Source organism: Schistocerca serialis, chromosome 2, assembly GCF_023864345.2.
Source record: "Schistocerca serialis cubense isolate TAMUIC-IGC-003099 chromosome 2, iqSchSeri2.2, whole genome shotgun sequence".
Taxonomy (NCBI): Eukaryota; Metazoa; Arthropoda; class Insecta; order Orthoptera; family Acrididae; genus Schistocerca; species Schistocerca serialis.
This window is the reverse complement of record NC_064639.1, coordinates 577,429,960-577,449,186: the sequence shown is the minus strand read 5'-3', so window position 1 is coordinate 577,449,186 and position 19,227 is coordinate 577,429,960. Positions and strand designations below refer to the sequence as shown.

Sequence of the window (19,227 nt, the reverse complement as noted above, 5' to 3'; positions counted from 1 at the left end):
CAGTAAGCAGTTCAAATTGATGGAGATTCTAATAGCTGTGCAGATATGATGAGACTTGCACAGGACAGGATTCCGCGGAGAGCTGTATCAAACCAATCTTCCGAGTGAAGACGGCAACAAATACAACTTCTATATCTACATCTACATCTACATCCATACTCCGCCACGGTGTGTGGCGGAGGGTACCTTGAGTACCTCTATCGGTTCCCCCTTCTATTCCAGTCTCGTATTGTTCGTGGAAAGAAGGATTGTCGGTATGCTTCTGTGTGGGCTCTAATCTCTCTGATTTTATCCTCATGGTCTCTTCGCGAGATATACGTAGGAGGGAGCAATATACTGCTTGACTCCTCGGTGAAGGTATGTTCTCGAAGCTTCAACAAAAGCCCTTACCGAGCTACTGAGCGTCTCTCCTGCAGAGTCTTCCACTGGAGTTTATCTATCATCTCCGTAACGCTTTCGGGATTACTAAATGATCCTGTAACGAAGCGCGCTGCTCTCCGTTGGATCTTCTCTATCTCTTCTATCAACCCTATCTGGTACGGATCCCACACTGCTGAGCAGTATTCAAGCAGTGGGCGAACAAGCGTACTGTAACCTACTTCCTTTGTTTTCGGATTGCATTTCCTTAGGATTCTTCCAATGAATCTCAGTCTGACATCTGCTTTACCGACGATCAACTTTATATAATCATTCCATTTTAAATCACTCCTAATGTGTACTCCCAGATAATTTATGGAATTAACTGCTTCCAGTTGCTGACCTGCTATTTTGTAGCTAAATGATAAGGGATCTATCTTTCTATGTATTCTTGCTTACTTACGTCATTAGAGGAGAGTTGAGAGGCTGGTGCCTCGTATTGGTGTTGGTTTGACGGTAGTGTCCTTCTCCTCGGCTGTGTCAGTTAGTGTGACAGAGAGCAGAGGGCAGGCGTCAGCGGCAGGTAGGCCGTCTTCATTTGTCGCGCCGTAGCCCGGAGCCGGAGAATGCGAGCAGCTGCCCCCCGCCCCCTGCCCCCCTTCGCCACCTCGGGCTTCCGCCCCCGCCCCCGCCCCCGCCCCCGCCCCCACCCTCCGGCGGGCAGACGGGCGCGCCGGCGCCGCAGCCAGTGTCGCCACGGTTCCCGTCGGACGCAGGCGCGCGCTCTGCCACCGACAACTCGCCACCTCGCCAGCTGCTCGCCGCGTCCACGCTCGCCTGTGCCACTGACGTCTGCAGCAGACACCCCATCACCGAGGCGTCTCCCAGGCTCCTCGCCAGTCTACCAGCTGCCGCCTCATCCACAGCCCTATATGATATACGCCGGATACAACGGTAAGTCTTCTCGCTGACTACTCGTCCGTTGCGTAACCTTATTAACGGGCTACAGCAGAAGCGAGCACAAGAGCCTCGAAGATGCGTGCTCTCCTTCTCACGAAGTCTCTAGAGTAAAATGACACGATTCTGTGTGTCAGAAGACAATAACCCACTTGTCCATAATTTGTTTACGTAAACACCTGCCGCGTTTAGCCTCCACCCTTCCAACAGTAGCACTCATCAGTTATACTAGTAGGAACTAAAAATTAGGTGGAAACATTCCACAAATTAGTGTTTTAGTGCGGATGAGAATGTTATTTATTTCCGTCACGTGTTTCACTAGAAAGAGGGGAAGCATTATGAACCCAGTGTGTGAAAATACCATACTTTTGTTGGTAGGCCTACATGGAAGCCACTTGGGGCAAATTTCGGCACCAAGTAACATACTGCCTCGTTGCCTCTGAAGCGTTTTGTGCCGTGGAATACACATTCATAACAAAGGACTATTCACCTGGGGGTACATGCGATGCACATGCCACCTGTAATCATTATTTAGGACTTACACTTGTTTCTCTAGCTACAGGCATTTAAGACGATATCACCACCGATGATTTTTGCTATAGTGAAGGAGAAACACCATTAGGAAATGTGTAATTAACTAAATTCGTATACATTTATGTATTGTATATATAATTAACATTTGTCTTGGGAGAGCTACAGCTTCAAAGATCGATGTTTACCAAATGTGTTTCATTTATTATCAGGATCATGTTCTTTTATCAATATTGACACTTTCATTTTGTCTGTCACGGTATCATCAGATGGCTTCATCCCACCACAGTTACACCATGACAAGCAATTGTTAGGCTATATTTTATTTTACGTGTGGGACGATGTCTCTGAGTTGATTACGGGATATCGATCATGGAAACATGGTCATCTGATAATGACAGAACTGCTCACATCGGGTAAGGGCAGTATTAATAAAAGACGCGATTGTGAGTGATAAATAAAAGTAAATAGTGGCATATGCCACCCATGTTCGTTTATTTCTATGTTCTTATCTTGCAAGGAAATGAAATTAGTTTGTTCATGCTGCACAAGATACTCGTAATTACAGTCTATGATTCAATTTGCGACGATCACTTTATAAATACATTGCATATGTTTGCAGTTCTTATGCAGAAATAAAGAGTTCTGCACAGTACAAATTTGTGTCAAGGGCTACAACGAACCAGTTTTCGACTAAGCGGAAAACGTAATTTTGGAACTTGTGAATTTGTATAAGATGCGAAATTAGTCATTTGAATGTGCTAAAGAGGGTTTGTTGCTTCATACACATGTTTGCATTGCTTTGCCTCTGCAGGGATCTTATAAGGCACACAAAATATCATTTGTTTCTGCCGTTGTAACTATTTTATTTATTACATACTTAAACAGTTGAATTAAGATGAGCAATTGAATCATTACTTACTACTTAAAAACAGAGCAGTCAAAGGAGCAGGTTTTTTTCCAAATACAATACTACATCGAGAAGTTCTCAATGAATAAGTGTTGTTTGTACATTCCTTTTCTTCCGATACAATCACAAAACATTGCCGACTTCCTTTGCTCACAGTAATCATTTTCATCATATTAAAAATTCACTACTGCGTGAGTATTACCTGTGGAAAACAGCACACGTGTTGTGCCAGGTAATGTCAACAGTAAAACAGTAGTTTTGATGTCGCACTGCATAAAATTGGGTCAACATGAAGTTCACCGAGATAATTTCGGAGTTCGTTCAGGATTATTTTCTGGACACTTTGGCGTGAGGGGCACTTGGCCTCCGCTGGCTCGTTGCAGAGAAATTGCTTGTTGTCTGATTTCTTCTCCCCATTTACCTTCGTGTCTATAGTGCACTGAAAATGTCAGCAGAACACTCTGAATGTGTATGGCTTGCGCTACACGTCCCGTTTGGAAACAAATTTGCTCCATTCAATCACAATACCTGATGTTGACAACATTAGTGTCCAGTTTACTCTTGCACTGTGAATACCGCTCGATTCTACCTCGCATTTGGTTTATCGGCAGTGTTAGTTACACGTCAGCAGTGGAATGGATACATTTGTTTACTGACGAAGAGTTGGCCGAGAAGCAGCTCGTGCATGGGATCGCCGAATTAAAAGAGCAGCCCAACACCGTTATGCTGGGATGTTTTCCGCCGCGGCAGCCACCACATCACAATACTAATTGATTCTTATATTACTCTATGTTTTGTGTTGTACGCTTCTGCGACAGCAAAATTCAGCGTTTTCATTGCTGTGAATATGTTTTCAAATAAACGAAGTTAATCCGGAGTAACAAACTGGATAAAAGATGCATTATTACTCCGTAACATTATTACTCTGTCACCGGACACAACGGATCGGTATAGCAAAATACGCAAAAAATATTCGTGATTTTTGTCAGAGGATTCGGGTTAACCCCTTTTATGCATAGTTTTCCAGAAACACGATTCTCAATAATATGTTTTACTCTTAAGATGCTTGTTGTGAGGAACCGAAACTAGTCATTGTTGTGATTATTTCATGACTGTGTCGGACGATAAAGAAATGTACAAATGTCTTTCTCTCTCGCCGTGCAACACAGTAGCTCTCACTGCTGTTCATACGAAAATCCGAAGAAACATCTTCGGTCGGTAGTTTCGTCCATACGAAAATCCGAAGAAACATCATCGGTCGGTTGTTTCAAACTGTATTGGATATGACACACAGTTGAAGTTAGTTCCTGGAGCAGTTTTTACACAATAACTTCGTGTTTAAATTATAGGAAAACATTCTCATTTTGTCCCATCGTCTTCGGGGTTGTTGACCGTGGAGCGATTTGAGAACATTATTACGTTCTTAGAGGTTTTTCTGATTTTTACAAAAGTATTGGAATCACGAGATTTTAACATTTCAGCGAAGAAATAGCCGCGCCTTGACACTCAAAACTCAATCGTAGACTCGCCCTGAAAATTGCTGTACCCTTAACAGCTAAAATATCGGCGTGACTGTCCCGGATGCACGCCCGAAGGATTGACTGTGCTATCCACCGGCTCTTATGTTTCTAAACCAGTGTAAAATACGAATTTTTAACCAAAGTCGGAGAGGAGGTAGAGCCACGGAATGCGGCGGCAGACACATCGCGACCTGGTAAGTACCGGTCAGTGGGTGTGGCGTGGCGGGCTGGAGTGGAGAGGAGAGGAGTGTATCACAGGCGAGGCAGCGACTGCCTCCGTCCGGCAGCCGTGGGCGCAGCCACAGCCGGAGCAACACTTACCGGCGACACGTCATGGGTACACGCCGATCCGATGGGGAACCGGTTTCTTTGTTCGCTCAATGACCTTCGCTATAGCGGATCATTGCACCAAATGTATGTGTCCGACTGTGAGGCCGACAATTCGACGCTGTTTCATCGCCGGTTTCTTTCGTGTTAAACTGTGTCGCACGTTCTTCGCCTTTGACACATAACGTGTTTCTCGGCCTTGTGGCCGAAATCGCCAACACATATTTCTTTCCCCTGTCATCGCATCTGCCAGTAATCCTTGCAGGTTTCACGTAATAGCGACGGTGTTCGGAAATAACAGGAACTGTGCTTCGTTCGTGACACAGCAATTTGTCTGTACGTCGTAGTGACGTTTGTAAACACATAATCTGTTTCGTTGTTGTTCGTATCCGAAATCAATCGCTCAGTTAGCGACGACTTTATAGTAAGGAAAACACTATGTGATTGTTCTAAAATGCACTCACAGGAATTGTAACAATGGCATAATTATTATTTATTTATTTATTTATGCATTTATTTTACCTGGCAAGATTAGGGTCTTCAGGCCCTCTCTTACACCTAACCAGGCATACGCATATTGAACGAATTTCAGTTTGTACAGAACATTATGGACATACCACGTTATACAGTATTAATGTTAAAGAAAAAAAATAGAGATTATAACAGTAATACAAGGATAATTATAACAACCAAAAAATAATTATAACAATCAAGAATAATAATAAAAATAATAACAATAGTAATGACAATGTATATGAAAGTAAACATATTTTTCTTTTATGAATGTCACTCCTATTGCTAGTTGGGAATTTTCTCGTTATGTTCTTGCAGCTTGTGAGTAATTCACATCGAGCAGAGACATAAGACGACAGAATGGGGTGAAAGAGATATAGAAGAGGTAGCTAGGTTAGAGGAAGAGAAATAGAATGGTAAAATTCGAAGCTATGATGGAGAGGAGAAAGAAAGAGATGAGAGGGGCACAACAATGGTGGCTATACCGTCCCTCATATGTCCTGTCTCGAGTGGCTAACGAAATAGAAACCAGACGCAAGTTTTTAAATCTGCCAATTTTGAACAGCCCAGAGCGTTGGACGCTTCACTCAACGTGCGGCATTGTTCTAAAAAATATACATAAGGAACGAGTTGTTAAATTAATGCAAAGTAGTACGGCTACGCATTTGTAAAACCTTTATTTACGTTAACCGGTTTCGATAAAATTGAGCTACCACCATCTGATCTGAGAAAAGTATACCTAAAGTGTAATGCATATTAAGTTATGAAAAATGACGTACACTGGCACAAATATAAAACGTAGAGTGAAATCTTATTACACATACCTCGGTAAACGTTAATATAAGTGCCGAATTAAGGCTATAAATGTACCCCATATCTTAATCAGCCGGATGAATTGTCATGTCAAAGTTAAAACCAGTATCGCCAGCTGCATCTGTCCCATATTACAAGTGAGAGTACTGCACTGATACAAGAGCATCGTCATCTTCATAATGAGTTACATATGGAACTCTATACTATGCAACATCATTGCCTACTAGATTTCTGCTGGGTAAGCACATTATCAATAAATGTTACTGTGCGATTATTTTATCTTGTATCCGACGTTGTACATAGATAGGATTTTGAAATACGACTAAGATTGCAATATTACCGATATGTCGTCTTTTTCAACTTATAGTTTTACCCCTATGCGGTTAGGTATATTCTTTCAGTTTATACAAAATATTTTAGCTTTTACTTGTCACAAAAAATTTATAACTGTATACCAGTTACCACATATTAATTAAAATTACGTATTTTAATTTGCAATTGACGATGACATGAACACAGAGGCGACCTCTAAAGGCACTAAATGTCAACTTGTTCTCTATTAACTTTCACCCCCTTTCAGTTCAGCGGTGCTCTTATATACTCTGTGCCTCGTAATATGGTAGAGATGCACTTGGCGAAACATACTGTAAATATTGGTTTTAACTAAGTCACCTATCATCGAATATTTTATTTCTGAGCAGTAGGAGCCCTTACAGCTATACGAAGATAAAAAAATTATGACGTTAACGAAAGTGACATTTTGATTTTCAATGCTCGATGCAACTCAGCTGCATAATTCCTGATGTGTGATAGTTTCTTTACTATTTACTTCCTGTGTGAATTGACTCGTATCATCTGCATACTCCACGTGGGCGATTCGTATGCACATTTTCATTGTCCTCAGAATATGATGTAAAACTTAGAAATCCTCACTGAAGAAACTTTACCGTAGTGTCACCATTACGAGTCTGATAACTACTAAACAAGAGAATACGTCTACTCAGTTTTAAATAATGAAGAGGATACCTACTGTTCTGTATAGAACGTTTAATGATTACTCCACTGTACACTGTACACGAGCGTAAACTCTTGTTAGTAATTACGCACGTTGTGAAAATGAGCAAGTTGTATCACTATAGCACAAGATGAAAATTGTATTCCTCATCGCAAACACGGCGTTTATCAAACTGTCTGGCTACTATCGAAACGAACACTATTCCTTAAGTCTTCCTGTTCTTCGTTTCTTAATTCCTTCCTCAACTTTCGGTTGTAGTATTTTCTGATAACTGAGTAAGGAAGCAGAGTGGTTCTTCGATAAAGAACGTTCCGTCCGGTCTGCTTTTCTGGATACTAAACTCATATTTTCCTTGGTTTCCCTAAATCCTCCTGAGAAGTAGTGAGAACGTTTCGTTAACCACATGGTTCAAATGGCTTTGAGCACTATGAGACTTAACTTCTGAGGTCATCAGTCCCCTAGAACTTAGAACTACTTAAACCTAACTAACCTAAGGACATCACACACATCCATGCCCGAGGAAGGATTCGAACCTGCGACCGTAGCGGTCGCGCGGTTCCAGACTGAAGCGCATAGAACCGTTCGGCGACAACGGCTGTATAACCACATATATCTCCTCTTTATGCAAATAAAGGTAGTATTCTCCCTCTTTCAGAAAATAGATATACGATATGTGAAACACGTAGTTGTTATCAGGATATCGGGTAGATACTGGAGGAGCGCAAGTAAAAGGATAATCATGCATGTTCTTGAAGGAGACATGTGCAGGAAGTGTCTAAGCAAAATATAGCTGTTCAGAGTAGGTGGTGAATAATGACACGTCGGAGTACAGTGTGGTGGAGACGGAGAAGTGAGGTTATGAAATCAGAATGCCCGTGTAATCTGATCATCTCGTAATCATAAAAGGGCCGTCAGGCTTGACGCCCTCCGTTCAGTGAACATACGGCGTCAAATGCCGTCAGAAAATAAGACTCAGGAAGTGCCTTAGCACGACTTCCAGGACGATGACATTCAGTCTGGTAATTAGGAACCACATCTCGCCATATTTGCTTCCCTTGTTGGTTACGTTCTGATGATAGTTCGATTCGTTCACTTACAAGTTTTCATGGGTATTAACACAAGTACGATCGCTAAATACAGTATTTCAAAAAGAGATAAGGATTCTTCAAGGGTCCGGTGGAACTATTTATGAATGATACTGATTTAGGATAATTTCCACTGGAATGAAATATAACAAGGTTGCTTTAAATAGCTTAGCTATAGAAGACTATTGAACTCAGTACAATAATTACCCGCCAACACATTCTAAGGTAAAAATATTTTCTTCGCTATTATCAACTGAAGAATGCGCTTGAACTTATTAACCACACACCTACTTTTCTCCCATTATCTCAGCATTTCTCTTTCTTCTTCATTCCATTCTGTATTTTCTAACGTGGTTCTGGCAAATTTATGTTTGTGGCTTGAGGATCCAAATTCGGGTCGATACTTCATGGTTTCTCCCTGAGTGCCAATTTCGTCTTAATCTTATATTCTTTTCATTTGTAATGCAAGATTTAGATTTTCTTCCTGTTCCGGTTTCCATCCGTTTTATCCGCACGACCGCAACATTTTAGACGGCATTTCATGATGGTAAGGGAAGGCCAGGGTAGTATTGGACACGTAAGCGTTTACGAAATTATATTATTTTCTGAAGGTTGTTTTGGAACATTTCTTACGCGAAACAAAACTGTGATACTTTACTTAATAATGTTGCAAAACTTGATGTCATATAGGTTCGTTGATTAATTAATATTTTTCCACCCTTTTCATAGTGGTCATTTAAATTTTTGGAGACTGTATGGGACGAAAAACTGAAATGTCATTTGCTGCAAAAATCTTTTCATTGGCTCTTAGATGATCACAGATTAGAACATATCCAACAGCTCACCTAGTTTAACAGAGAATCTGTCCACTTATTGCCTGCTGAAACTTGCTACTCGCTGCAAATTCATGTGTTCAGCTATCCTCAGTCTTAATTCTTCATGTCTATTCGTAAAACGTAGTAAGATCTTTAGCCGCTTTCCTTTTTATGTTACTGAATTGCTGCTTTGTTTTAAGTTGCTCTGCAGATTTGTACACTAGATTTAGGGACACATCTTTACTTGAAGGTATAAGCTGGTTATCTAAATTTTAACAAGGCCATACAATATAGTTTTCTGTTTATCACTGAAGGTTATTGGAAAAACGTATTTTCTCAATCAGGTTTCATGACCATCTCCTAGTTTTCTCGTGAAGCATTGGATAGTACACAACCCTACACTATATATGGTTTCTTGTAAACATTGGTAGATTTAGAGCTATTTCTTTTATAAAGAAAACTGTTTTCAGTCTGTAATCATTAACTTTTTTCTATATTTTTTATTTTTGCTTTATCAATTATCAAAAAATCTTCAGACACGTAATGTGATTATCCTTTCACAGCTGGGTTACTCTGTTGATATCCTAACTTGTATAGGAATTGTTGCCTAATCGATCCTGGAGAGTTTTATGTTTTAGTAGTTTTGCAGTTTGGTCTTTGATTACGTGCCACTTTAAACTAGCTGATTAAACAATTTGGTCTAGATTATTTAAATCGTCCACTAAGGAGATAGTTCAGAATTTTCTTGTTACGATCTGATTACTGAAACCTCATGTTGTCTCTCTTCCACGTACATCTCCCCGTGTGAAACATGGAGTGCGGTTTTCTTTGGCTCGTGTATATCACCTCTATTAATTCTACCGATAGCAGTGCCAGCCTGACAAGCAATACTTTTGAATTGGTGGTATCAGTTTTTCGAGTATTATAGCTTTCCTCCGTAGATAATGATGAGGAACGCTAGTAGCAATGATAGGATTTGTATTTGGTGTCTTTATTTTTGAAATAATTTTTTGTTGTTGTTAGTAACCTGACCGCACATTCAACTTTCCTGAAAAAATTAACTTCGTAGTTTTATTCAAAAACTTATGAACAGTACTTACTTTCCTGTCTCCATTTGTGAGAGACTTGCAGAGGGACTAATTCTTGGAGGTCAGCAGGATTTTTATGCAGTAAGCAATTCAATTTGTTTCACACATGAAGAATATTGTATTAAGTTTTTACTACACGAAAATATGAATAATTTCTTCCAAACATTTCAGAGTCGTGACTTTTTCTCTTGCTCTCGTTTAAAAAAAATAGACACTAGTAGTTACAAGTTATTAGTACGCTTTCAGCGTAATTTGTCAATTTTTGACCGACGAACTTGTATGCTGGGACGATATATTTTCACGCATTATGGTAGTATACGCTACATCGAGCAAGATTAAACTTTCTGTCGGACCAGGACGTCAACTTGGATTCTCAACGTTCGGAAATAGAGCACTACCAATAACGTCCATCGCAGTACTTGGCACAATTGTTGTAACTTTTATACGTCATCTATTTATGAGATCACGTGGAATGAGTGCCATAACATAAGCTCAACCACAGATTATTTACACCGTCAGGTCTTTTCTTTAACTTGCTATTGTCATTTACGATGTAAGGAGTGTCGTCAACTAGCCAATGTCAGTTGATAAACAAGGGCTCCAATCCTTCCGTGCTCAAAACGTTTACTTTTATCGAGACCATGCTTATGAAAAATTTTCTTAAATTATGCACAATATTCCGAACATTCCTTGGCTAGCCTCCATGATCTCGGGGAGCAGAGAATTGATTCTCCCCCAGAACGTAGGCGTAAAAGTGTCGTTATTGTTTGTTCTGTGTAACTATAGAGATATAAATCGTAGTCAGTCTTGGCTTCGAAGGACATGTTGACCGCAAAATAAAAATATAAAGAAATAAGTAGCGATAAAATAAGTGAGATGCATTTGCCGATTATAACAACCTTTTTCACATAAATAATCGGAGCAGATTCGTGGTGCTGTGTATCTCCCTGTAGTCGAGACATGAGTTGTAATTGTGAATGTCCGTAAGTGGCGTTTAAATATCCTAGGTGAAGCAGATCATTAAGCTTAAAATGATTTTTGCTTCGTTGGCGGCCACAGTCATAATGTACTTTCTGAATAAAATTGCCGCCATATGGCTAAGTTTTTTTTTCATTTATTTCACTTTACCGCCAATTCGGCTTTACAACCATTATCAAATGCAAAGGCGAAACAGTCGTTAAATTTCCGGCATGTCTGAATCACATGTTGTGGTCGCAATATTACAACATACATGTGACTATATACACCAGTTGTCGCATTATAAGATCTGAGTGCGAACTGAAAATAGATATTGTAGCAGAGACTACGCACAACTGACGCATTTTAACGCGCTGTGATAATGATGACCAAAACAGAGCTTTAGCAGGTCTTATAACGCGAAGGCTGGCGTATCTAATCACATGTATGTTATAATATTGGAAGACGATATGTCTTTCAGACAAGTCCTATATTTAATAACTGGTTCACCTTTGCACCTGATAATCGCTATAAAGCCGAAATCACGATAGTGTGAATAAAAGAATAATAAAAATTCTTAGTCAAATGGAGGCAATTCCATTCAGAAAAATCAATAAAGAAGTTTAAAACTGTATAGACAATGAAATGATGTATTTACGACTGCTATCCGCACATTTTTTTACGTAGGCGTTCTTTTAAGATATCACATAATTGCATGAAGTCACAAGTAAGGTGCAACTTATTGTTTTATTACAAACACACAGTGATAAAAAATGAAGAGGTCAGTACGAATATTACGAGAATTTTACTACCATCACAAATTTCGAAAGGAAAGCCTATTCAGACCATGGAAGTTTGTAGATGTTTCATTATTGTTATACCAGCGTGAAAGGGGGACTAACTTCTGAGCAAATAAGAGAACTTGAATTACTTGAAATGAGGTTTCCCAGCAATGAAGCAGGATACTCGCTCGTTCATCATAATAAGAATATCTACATCTCCGCAAGCCACCCAACCGTGTATGGCGGAGGGCACTTTACGTGCCTCTGTCACCTCCCTTTCCTGTTCCAGTCGCGTATGGTTCGCGGGAAGAACGACTGCCGGAAAGCCTCCGTGCGCGCTCTAATCTCTCTAATTTTACATTCGTGATCTCCTCGGGAGGTATAAGTAGAGTGAAGCAATATATTCGATACCTCATCCAGAAACGCACCCTCTCGAAACCTGGACAGCAAGCTACACCGCGATGCAGAGCGCCTTTCTTGCAGAGTCTGCCACTTGAGTTTGCTAAACATCTCCGTAACGCTATAACGGTTACCAAATAACTCTGTGACGAAACGCGCCGCACCTCTTTGGATCTTCTCTATCTCCTCCGTCAACCCGACCTGGTACGGATCCCCCACTGATGAGCGATACTCAAGTATAGGTCGAACGAGTGTTTTGTAAGCCACCTCCTTTGTTGATGGACTACATTTTCTAAGCACTCTCACAATGAATTTCAACCTGGCACCCGCCTTACCAACAATAAATTTTTATATGATCATTCCACTTCAAATCGTTCCGCACGCATACTCCCAGATATTTTAGAGAAGTAACTGCTACCAATGTTTTTTTCCGCTATCATATAATCATACAATAAAGGATCCTTCTTTCTATGTATTCGCAATACATTACATTTGTCTATGTTAAGGGTCAGTTGCCACTCCCTGCACCAAGTGCCTATCCGCTGCAGATCTTCCTGCATTTCGCTGCAATTTTCTAATGCTGCAACTTCTCTGTATGCTACAGCATCATCCGCGAAAAGCCGCATAGAACTTCCGACACTATCTACTACGTCATTTATATATATTGTGAAAAGCAATGGTCCCATAACACTCCCCTGTGGCACGCCAGATCTTAGACAGAAAATAAATATGCACTCATTCACAGATCTTGTCAGGAAATACAGAATAAACGTGACAGTCACGTTCAACGAATGAAAGATAATGGAATAATTGAGATTCCTTCGCTGTAAGAGGAACGATACTTCTTGATGTCAATGATGATGATGATGAGGAGGAGGAGGAGGATGATGATTTACTTATTTGCATTACAGATTAAAAGAAATTTATCATTATAAGTAATACAAAAAATTATTATGCATTGAGAAATAACGCTGAACATCGTTTCCAATTTTTCTTAATAAGGACATTCTTACTTAAGTATCTGTAACGTAACGCTTCAGAGTGTAAGATAATTCATTGTAGCACCTCTTGATGTTGACACGTACGCTTTCGCGGCCGTTGTCAATTGTATTAAACTCTTTCTAACTGAAGTGTCACACCATAATATAAATTATTTAAAACAGCCACGTCAACGGCCTTCACTCGTATCTCAGCGCCCTTCATCAGGGCGGTTTCTTTTTTTTTTCTTTTTTTTTTTTTTTTTTTTTTTGAGGTGGGTATTTTTACAAATTGCACCTTTACCAGTGTCATAAGTTCTCCGATATCTGGTGTCTCGTGCAAAAGAGTGAGAGGATTTTTGGGAGTCTTTGTAGAGTTGGAAGCTTGCCGATAGTATATTAACCGAAATAAAGTAAGGGAGGCAATCGGAATAGCGAGGGCAGCTGCGTGCTCCTGAGGCGCTGGCCTGCCGGTGCTCCTGGTACTGCGTACCGGGACTGGTCATTGGCCGGTGACCTCACCGGACTTTGCCACAACCGGCTAAACATACAGCAGATGCAGAACCGAAGTCGTATTCCCGCGACTGCCAGCAGGAAAACACGGAACCCAGAAGACTGTCGTCGGTTTCAAATGGCCCACCGATTATCAACAAGCTTTGTGATCCAAGAAGAGTCTCCCACACATCCCCTCTCTATTCCATAGAAGACCATTGATATTTTGTGGTCAATAAAAAACTCGGTATGTTGGCATCTCTAGCCTTACGGCACCGATAGGCACACCCATCTCAAACAAAAATACGATGTGACTGAGCAAGGGCACTGCAGCACAACGGAAACATCAGCTATCTTAATAATTTCTGTATTTTAAGCAGAAGGCGATATTTTTTACAAACGTTTACAAAATACTGTCAAAACAATGGTTTCTCCTGAATGGATTGAAAGGTCGTGATAGGAAGCGAGCAGACTAATGATAGATTAAGTTTTCGTTCTCTCGCTGTTAAACCGAACTTCTCTCTCGGAGCGTCATGCCGAATACTTTTACAAATGTGTAGGATGGTCATTTTATATATTAGGCGTGACAATTTCATCGTTCTTTTCGATCTCATTTCCATAACATGGTACTGTCGAGTGTATTCCATTTATGGATTCAAATAAACACAGTTCTTTATATTCCCTCACAGCACTTGCGCAGGAAATAAACGCCATGTCCGATAAGTACCAAAATATCGACTACGGGGCGGAATAGTAAGGCACTGCGACTTCGTAGCCGCGGACATTCTGAATACAGAGTATTTCGACAGAAACAGTAAATATTTCATGTGGTAATACTGTGGAAATTTCTAATGAGAATACCTCAGTCAACGTTTGTCTTGTCGATATTGTGTTACTAGTGTTTTAATGTTGTATGAATAGAAAAGTTAAAAATATGCTCAAAAAACTCAGTTTATGTTTCAAAATAACGAGAATATCTCACATCAAATGTGTGAAACATAGTATCTCATTCTTAATGGAGTGAAATCGTCAGACGTAACTGTAACTTCGGGCGAAAGCTAAGGCAGCGTTATAAGACCAATATTGTTCACAATATACATGTAAATGGCCTAGTAACACAACGTCAGGAGGTCCCAGAGGCTGTAAACGGGTCATGCTGTTATATACAGAGAATTTCCAGCGAAATTCAGGAAGACGTGGCGGAGGATCGACGCTTGGTGATAGGAGTGCAGACGATTGTCACCATAAATGAATGTAACATATTGTGCGTAAGTATGTGGGAAGGCCCATTATTGTATGATTACACGGTTACAGAACAATTGCTGGAAGCAATCGTTCCCATTAAATACCTTGGTGCATGGTTACGGAACGATTTAAAGTGGAATGACCTCATAAAACCAATTGCTGATAAGGCAGGTGCCAGACTGAGATTCACCTCTGGGAGATTCATCAGGAAGTGCAGTCCGTCCACGAAAGAGGGACCTTACAAAACTCTCGTTCGACTCACACTTGAGTAGTGCTCATCAGTCTGGGACCCGTACCGGATGTGATTCACAGAGGAAATAGAGGCGACCCAAAGAAAAGCAGCGTGTTTTGTTACAGGTTCCTTTCGTAATCGCAAAAGCGTCACGTAGATACTCACCCAGCTCCTCGTTGCAATAGAGGCATTCTGCATCACGGTGTGATTTACTATTAAAATTTCAGAGTATACATCCCTAGAATAGTTAACCAATTACGGCTTCCACCTGCGTACATCTCGCAAAAACACCATGAAGGAAGATCAGTGACATTCGAACTTGGAGGCTTCCCAAGAGTCATTCTTCCCGCGCACCATTCGCGAGCACAACAGGAAACGGGAAAAATGACATGGAACACAAAGTACCCTCCGCTATATTCCGTAAAGTCCCTTGCGGATAATAGATGCAGATGCAGAAACGCTTTACCAATGGACATCAGTACAGTTTTCTCCCATTTGCATTCATATACTCTGTGGATTTTTTTGTAGAATACTCTCTCTCTATGTACGTGCTTCCTAAGGCTATTTGTTCGGATAACTGACTCGACTAAATGACAGTCGAACGCAGTGCTATCAATGACAGAAACTGAAGAATAAAGTTCGTTCTATGATGATCTCTCCATCCTGAACTGTTTATTTCGCTGAAGTGCAAACAGTGAATATGCGGTACATCTGCGTTCTACAGAGCACTCCACGTACACCACGCAGCACGGTGCTCAAAGTTACTGACGTAAGCTTTTCTGTTGGCTGATGATGAACGTCATGTGCTCCAGATTGGTGACAAGGATAAACCATCTTCTTAAAAAGCATTTTCATACACAGTCAACACAACAAATATTTTCGTGAGGAAAAATAGAGCTACAGATTTTGCTGATGCTCTCAAGAGTGCAAATATTAACAGATGTCATCAGCAACTAGCTATCACTATTCGATTTTGCAATTGCTCCTACCTGTCTTTCGTGAAGAAGACCCTAATTATTTCCTAATTTAATCTCGCTGGAACATGAAAACAATGATATTTCTGCAATGTTCCTTCGAAATCCATCCAAAAAATTTCGGTGGTTAATCACGGATGTTTTGTGAGTATTTTGGTGTAAGGGACCCATCATCTTCGGTGCCTCGTTAAAGAGAAATAATTTAATCATCATTTACTCGATTATGTATCCCAGTTCTACATCTACATATACAATCCGTAAGCTACCGTACGGTGCGTGGTGGAGGGTATCCTGTACCACTACTAGTCGTTAGCTCTCTCTTGTTCCACTCACAGATAGAGCGAAGAAGCCGCGCGGGATTAGCCGAGCGGCCTATGGCGCTGCAGTCATGGACTGTGCGGCTGGTCCCGGCGGAGGTTCGAATCCTCCCTCAGGCATGGGTGTGTGTGTTTGTCCTTAGGATTATTTAGGTTCAGTAGTGTGTAAGCTTAGGGACTGATGACCTTAGCAGTTAAGTCCCATAAGATTTCACACACATTTGATTTGAATAAAGCGAAGAAAAAACGACTCTATGACTTCGTATGAGCCCTGATTTCTCGTAGCTCATCTTGGTTGTCCTTAAGCGACATGCGTGTTGGCGGCAGTAGCATCGCTCTGCATTCAGCTCCAAATGCCGATTCTCTACATGTTTTCTATAGTGTTCCCCGAAAAGAACGTCACTTTTCCTCCGGCGATTCTTATTGGAGTTCACGAAGCTTCTGTGTAACACATGTGTGTTGTTCGACCCTACCGCTAACAAATATAGCAGCCCGCCGCTGAATTGCTTCGATGTGTTCAGTTAATCAAACCTGGAGCGGATCCCAAGCAGTACTGAAGAATATGTGGTGCCAGAGTCCTATATGCAGACTCCTTTACCGATGAACTACATTTTCCTAAAATTTTCCTAATAAACCGAAGTCGACAATTCCCCTTGCCTACACAATCCTCACAAGCTCCTTCCATTTAATCGCTTTGCAACGTTACGCCCATATATTTAAAGGACGTGTCTGTCAAGTAGGGCACTATTAAAGCTGTATCCGAACATTACGGGTTTGTTTTTCCTACTCATTTTTGTACATTTAGAGCCGGTTGCCACTCGTCACACCAACCAGAAATTTTGTTTAAGTCGTCTTGTATCGTTCTGCAGTCACTCATCTTTGGAACCTTCCCGTACACCATAGCATTATCAGCGAACGACCATAGATAGCTCCCCGACCTGTCCTCCTGATTATTTATGTATACAGAAAATAAAAGCGATCCTATCACACTTCCCTGGCGAACTCCTGATCATACCCTTTTCTCTGATGCACTAGCCGTCCAATAAAACGTACTTGGTCCTATTACTGAAGAAGTCTTCGAGTCACTCAAATATCTAGGAACCTATTCCGTATTCTGAACCTTGGTTAATGGTCTGCAGTGGGTACAGTGTCAAATGCTTTTCGAAAAATCTAGGAATATGGAATCCGCTTGTTGCCCTTCATAAATAGTTCGCAGTGTATCGTCTGAGAAAAGAGCAAGCGGAGTTTCACACGAGGGATGCTTTCTAAAACCGAGCTGATTCCTAAACATAAACTTTTCGGTGTCTAGGAAATTTATTATATTTGAACTCAGCATATGTTCTAGAATTCTGTAGCAGACAGATGTCAAGTATATTGGTCTCTAATTTTGCGAATCCGTTCTTTTACGCTTGTTATATACAGTAGTCACCTGCGCCTTTTTTTGCAGTCTCTTGGCACTTTGCGCTGTAGAGAGATTCATGATAAATGTAAGCTAAGTCAGGTGCCAATGTCGTAGAGTACTCTTTGTGAAGTCGAACTGGGATCCCATCCGGACCTGGGGACTTACTTGTTTTCAACACTTTCAGTTGTTTCTCTACGTCAGGGGTGCTTCTTTCTACGTCACCCATACGGGACTCTGTGCGATGTCAAGCGATATGTTTGTACGATTCTCCTACAACAACAATTTGTTACACGCAAAATTTAAACCTTTGGCTTTCGTTTTGCTATCTTTAACTGACACGTCAGACTGGTCAATTAATTAATGGATGGAAGACTTAGACTCACTCAGCGATTTTACGCAGGACCAGAACGTTCTCGGGTTCTCTGCCAGATCTTTTGCTAAGGTATGACAGTGGTAGTTGTTGTTTACTTCGCGCATAGATCTTTTCACAGACGCACTAATCCTACTAAACTTTGAACGTCGTCATTTGCAAGTTTCTTTCGAACCGAGAGTGCAACAGCCTTTGCCTTCTCAGCATTTTCCGAATTTCGTCGCTAAACAACGGTGGGTCTTTTCCGTCCTTAAGCTACTTACTAGGTACAGATTTTCCCAAGCACGAGCAACAGTCTGATTAAACTTTGTCTATAATTCCTCTATTTCCATCACTCTGGAACTAAGTAATTGCAATTCACTGTCTAAGTGAGGTGATACCAACTGCGTATTCTATTCTTTCTAGAAGTAATACTCTCCCATCCTTCTTCACTTACTTATTAACTCTCGTAACCATTGTCGCTTGGATATCATGATCGCTAATCCCCGTCTCTATATTGCTTGTAGCTAACAGGTCTAAGATATTTCCGTAGTGTGTGGGCTGTCGAACTAGCTGATCAAGACAGTTTTCGGAAAACATGTTCAGAAGTGCTTCGCAAGACTGCCTGTCTGTACCTCCTGCAGTGAATCCACAGACGTCCCAGTCTATATTCGGTAGGTTAAAGTCACTTCCGCGCCGGCCGCGGTGGCCGAGCGGTTCTAGGCGCTTCAGTCCGGAACCGCGCGACTGCTACGGCCGTAGGTTCGAATCCTACCTCAGGCATGGATGTGTGTGATGTCCTTAGGTTAGTTAGATTTAAGTAGTTCTAAGCTCTAGGGGACTGATGGCCTCAGATGTGGAGTCCCATAGTGCTCAGAGCCATTTGAACAAAAGTCACCTCCAACTAGTATTTCATGATCTGCGTATCTATCCGCTACCGACCGTAGACTTTCTTTGAATGACTAGAACTGTCACAGTATATTTGGGTGGCAGGTAAAAACATTCAACAATTTCACCTACACCTGTTACACGTGACCAAATAAGCTCACTGTTACTCAGTTTCAACCTCAACAGAGACAATATTTTTATCAATTGCAAGGAACGCTCCCCCTACTATGGCATTTAATTTGTACTTACGATAAACGTTACATGACTCGCTAAATATCGCAG

General features: G+C 41.0%; 1 protein-coding gene across 1 annotated transcript in view; it reads left to right on the top strand.

Moving 5' to 3' along the window:
- Positions 1 to 983: 983 nt before the first annotated feature.
- LOC126456242 (GATA-binding factor A-like) overlaps positions 984 to 19,227 on the top strand; it is a 312,580-nt gene continuing 294,336 nt past the window's right edge. Inside the window, exon 1 of the mRNA XM_050091994.1 lies at positions 984 to 1,311. Within this exon, the coding sequence (XP_049947951.1) occupies positions 984 to 1,311 (328 nt within the window). The remainder of the gene's footprint in view (positions 1,312 to 19,227) is intronic.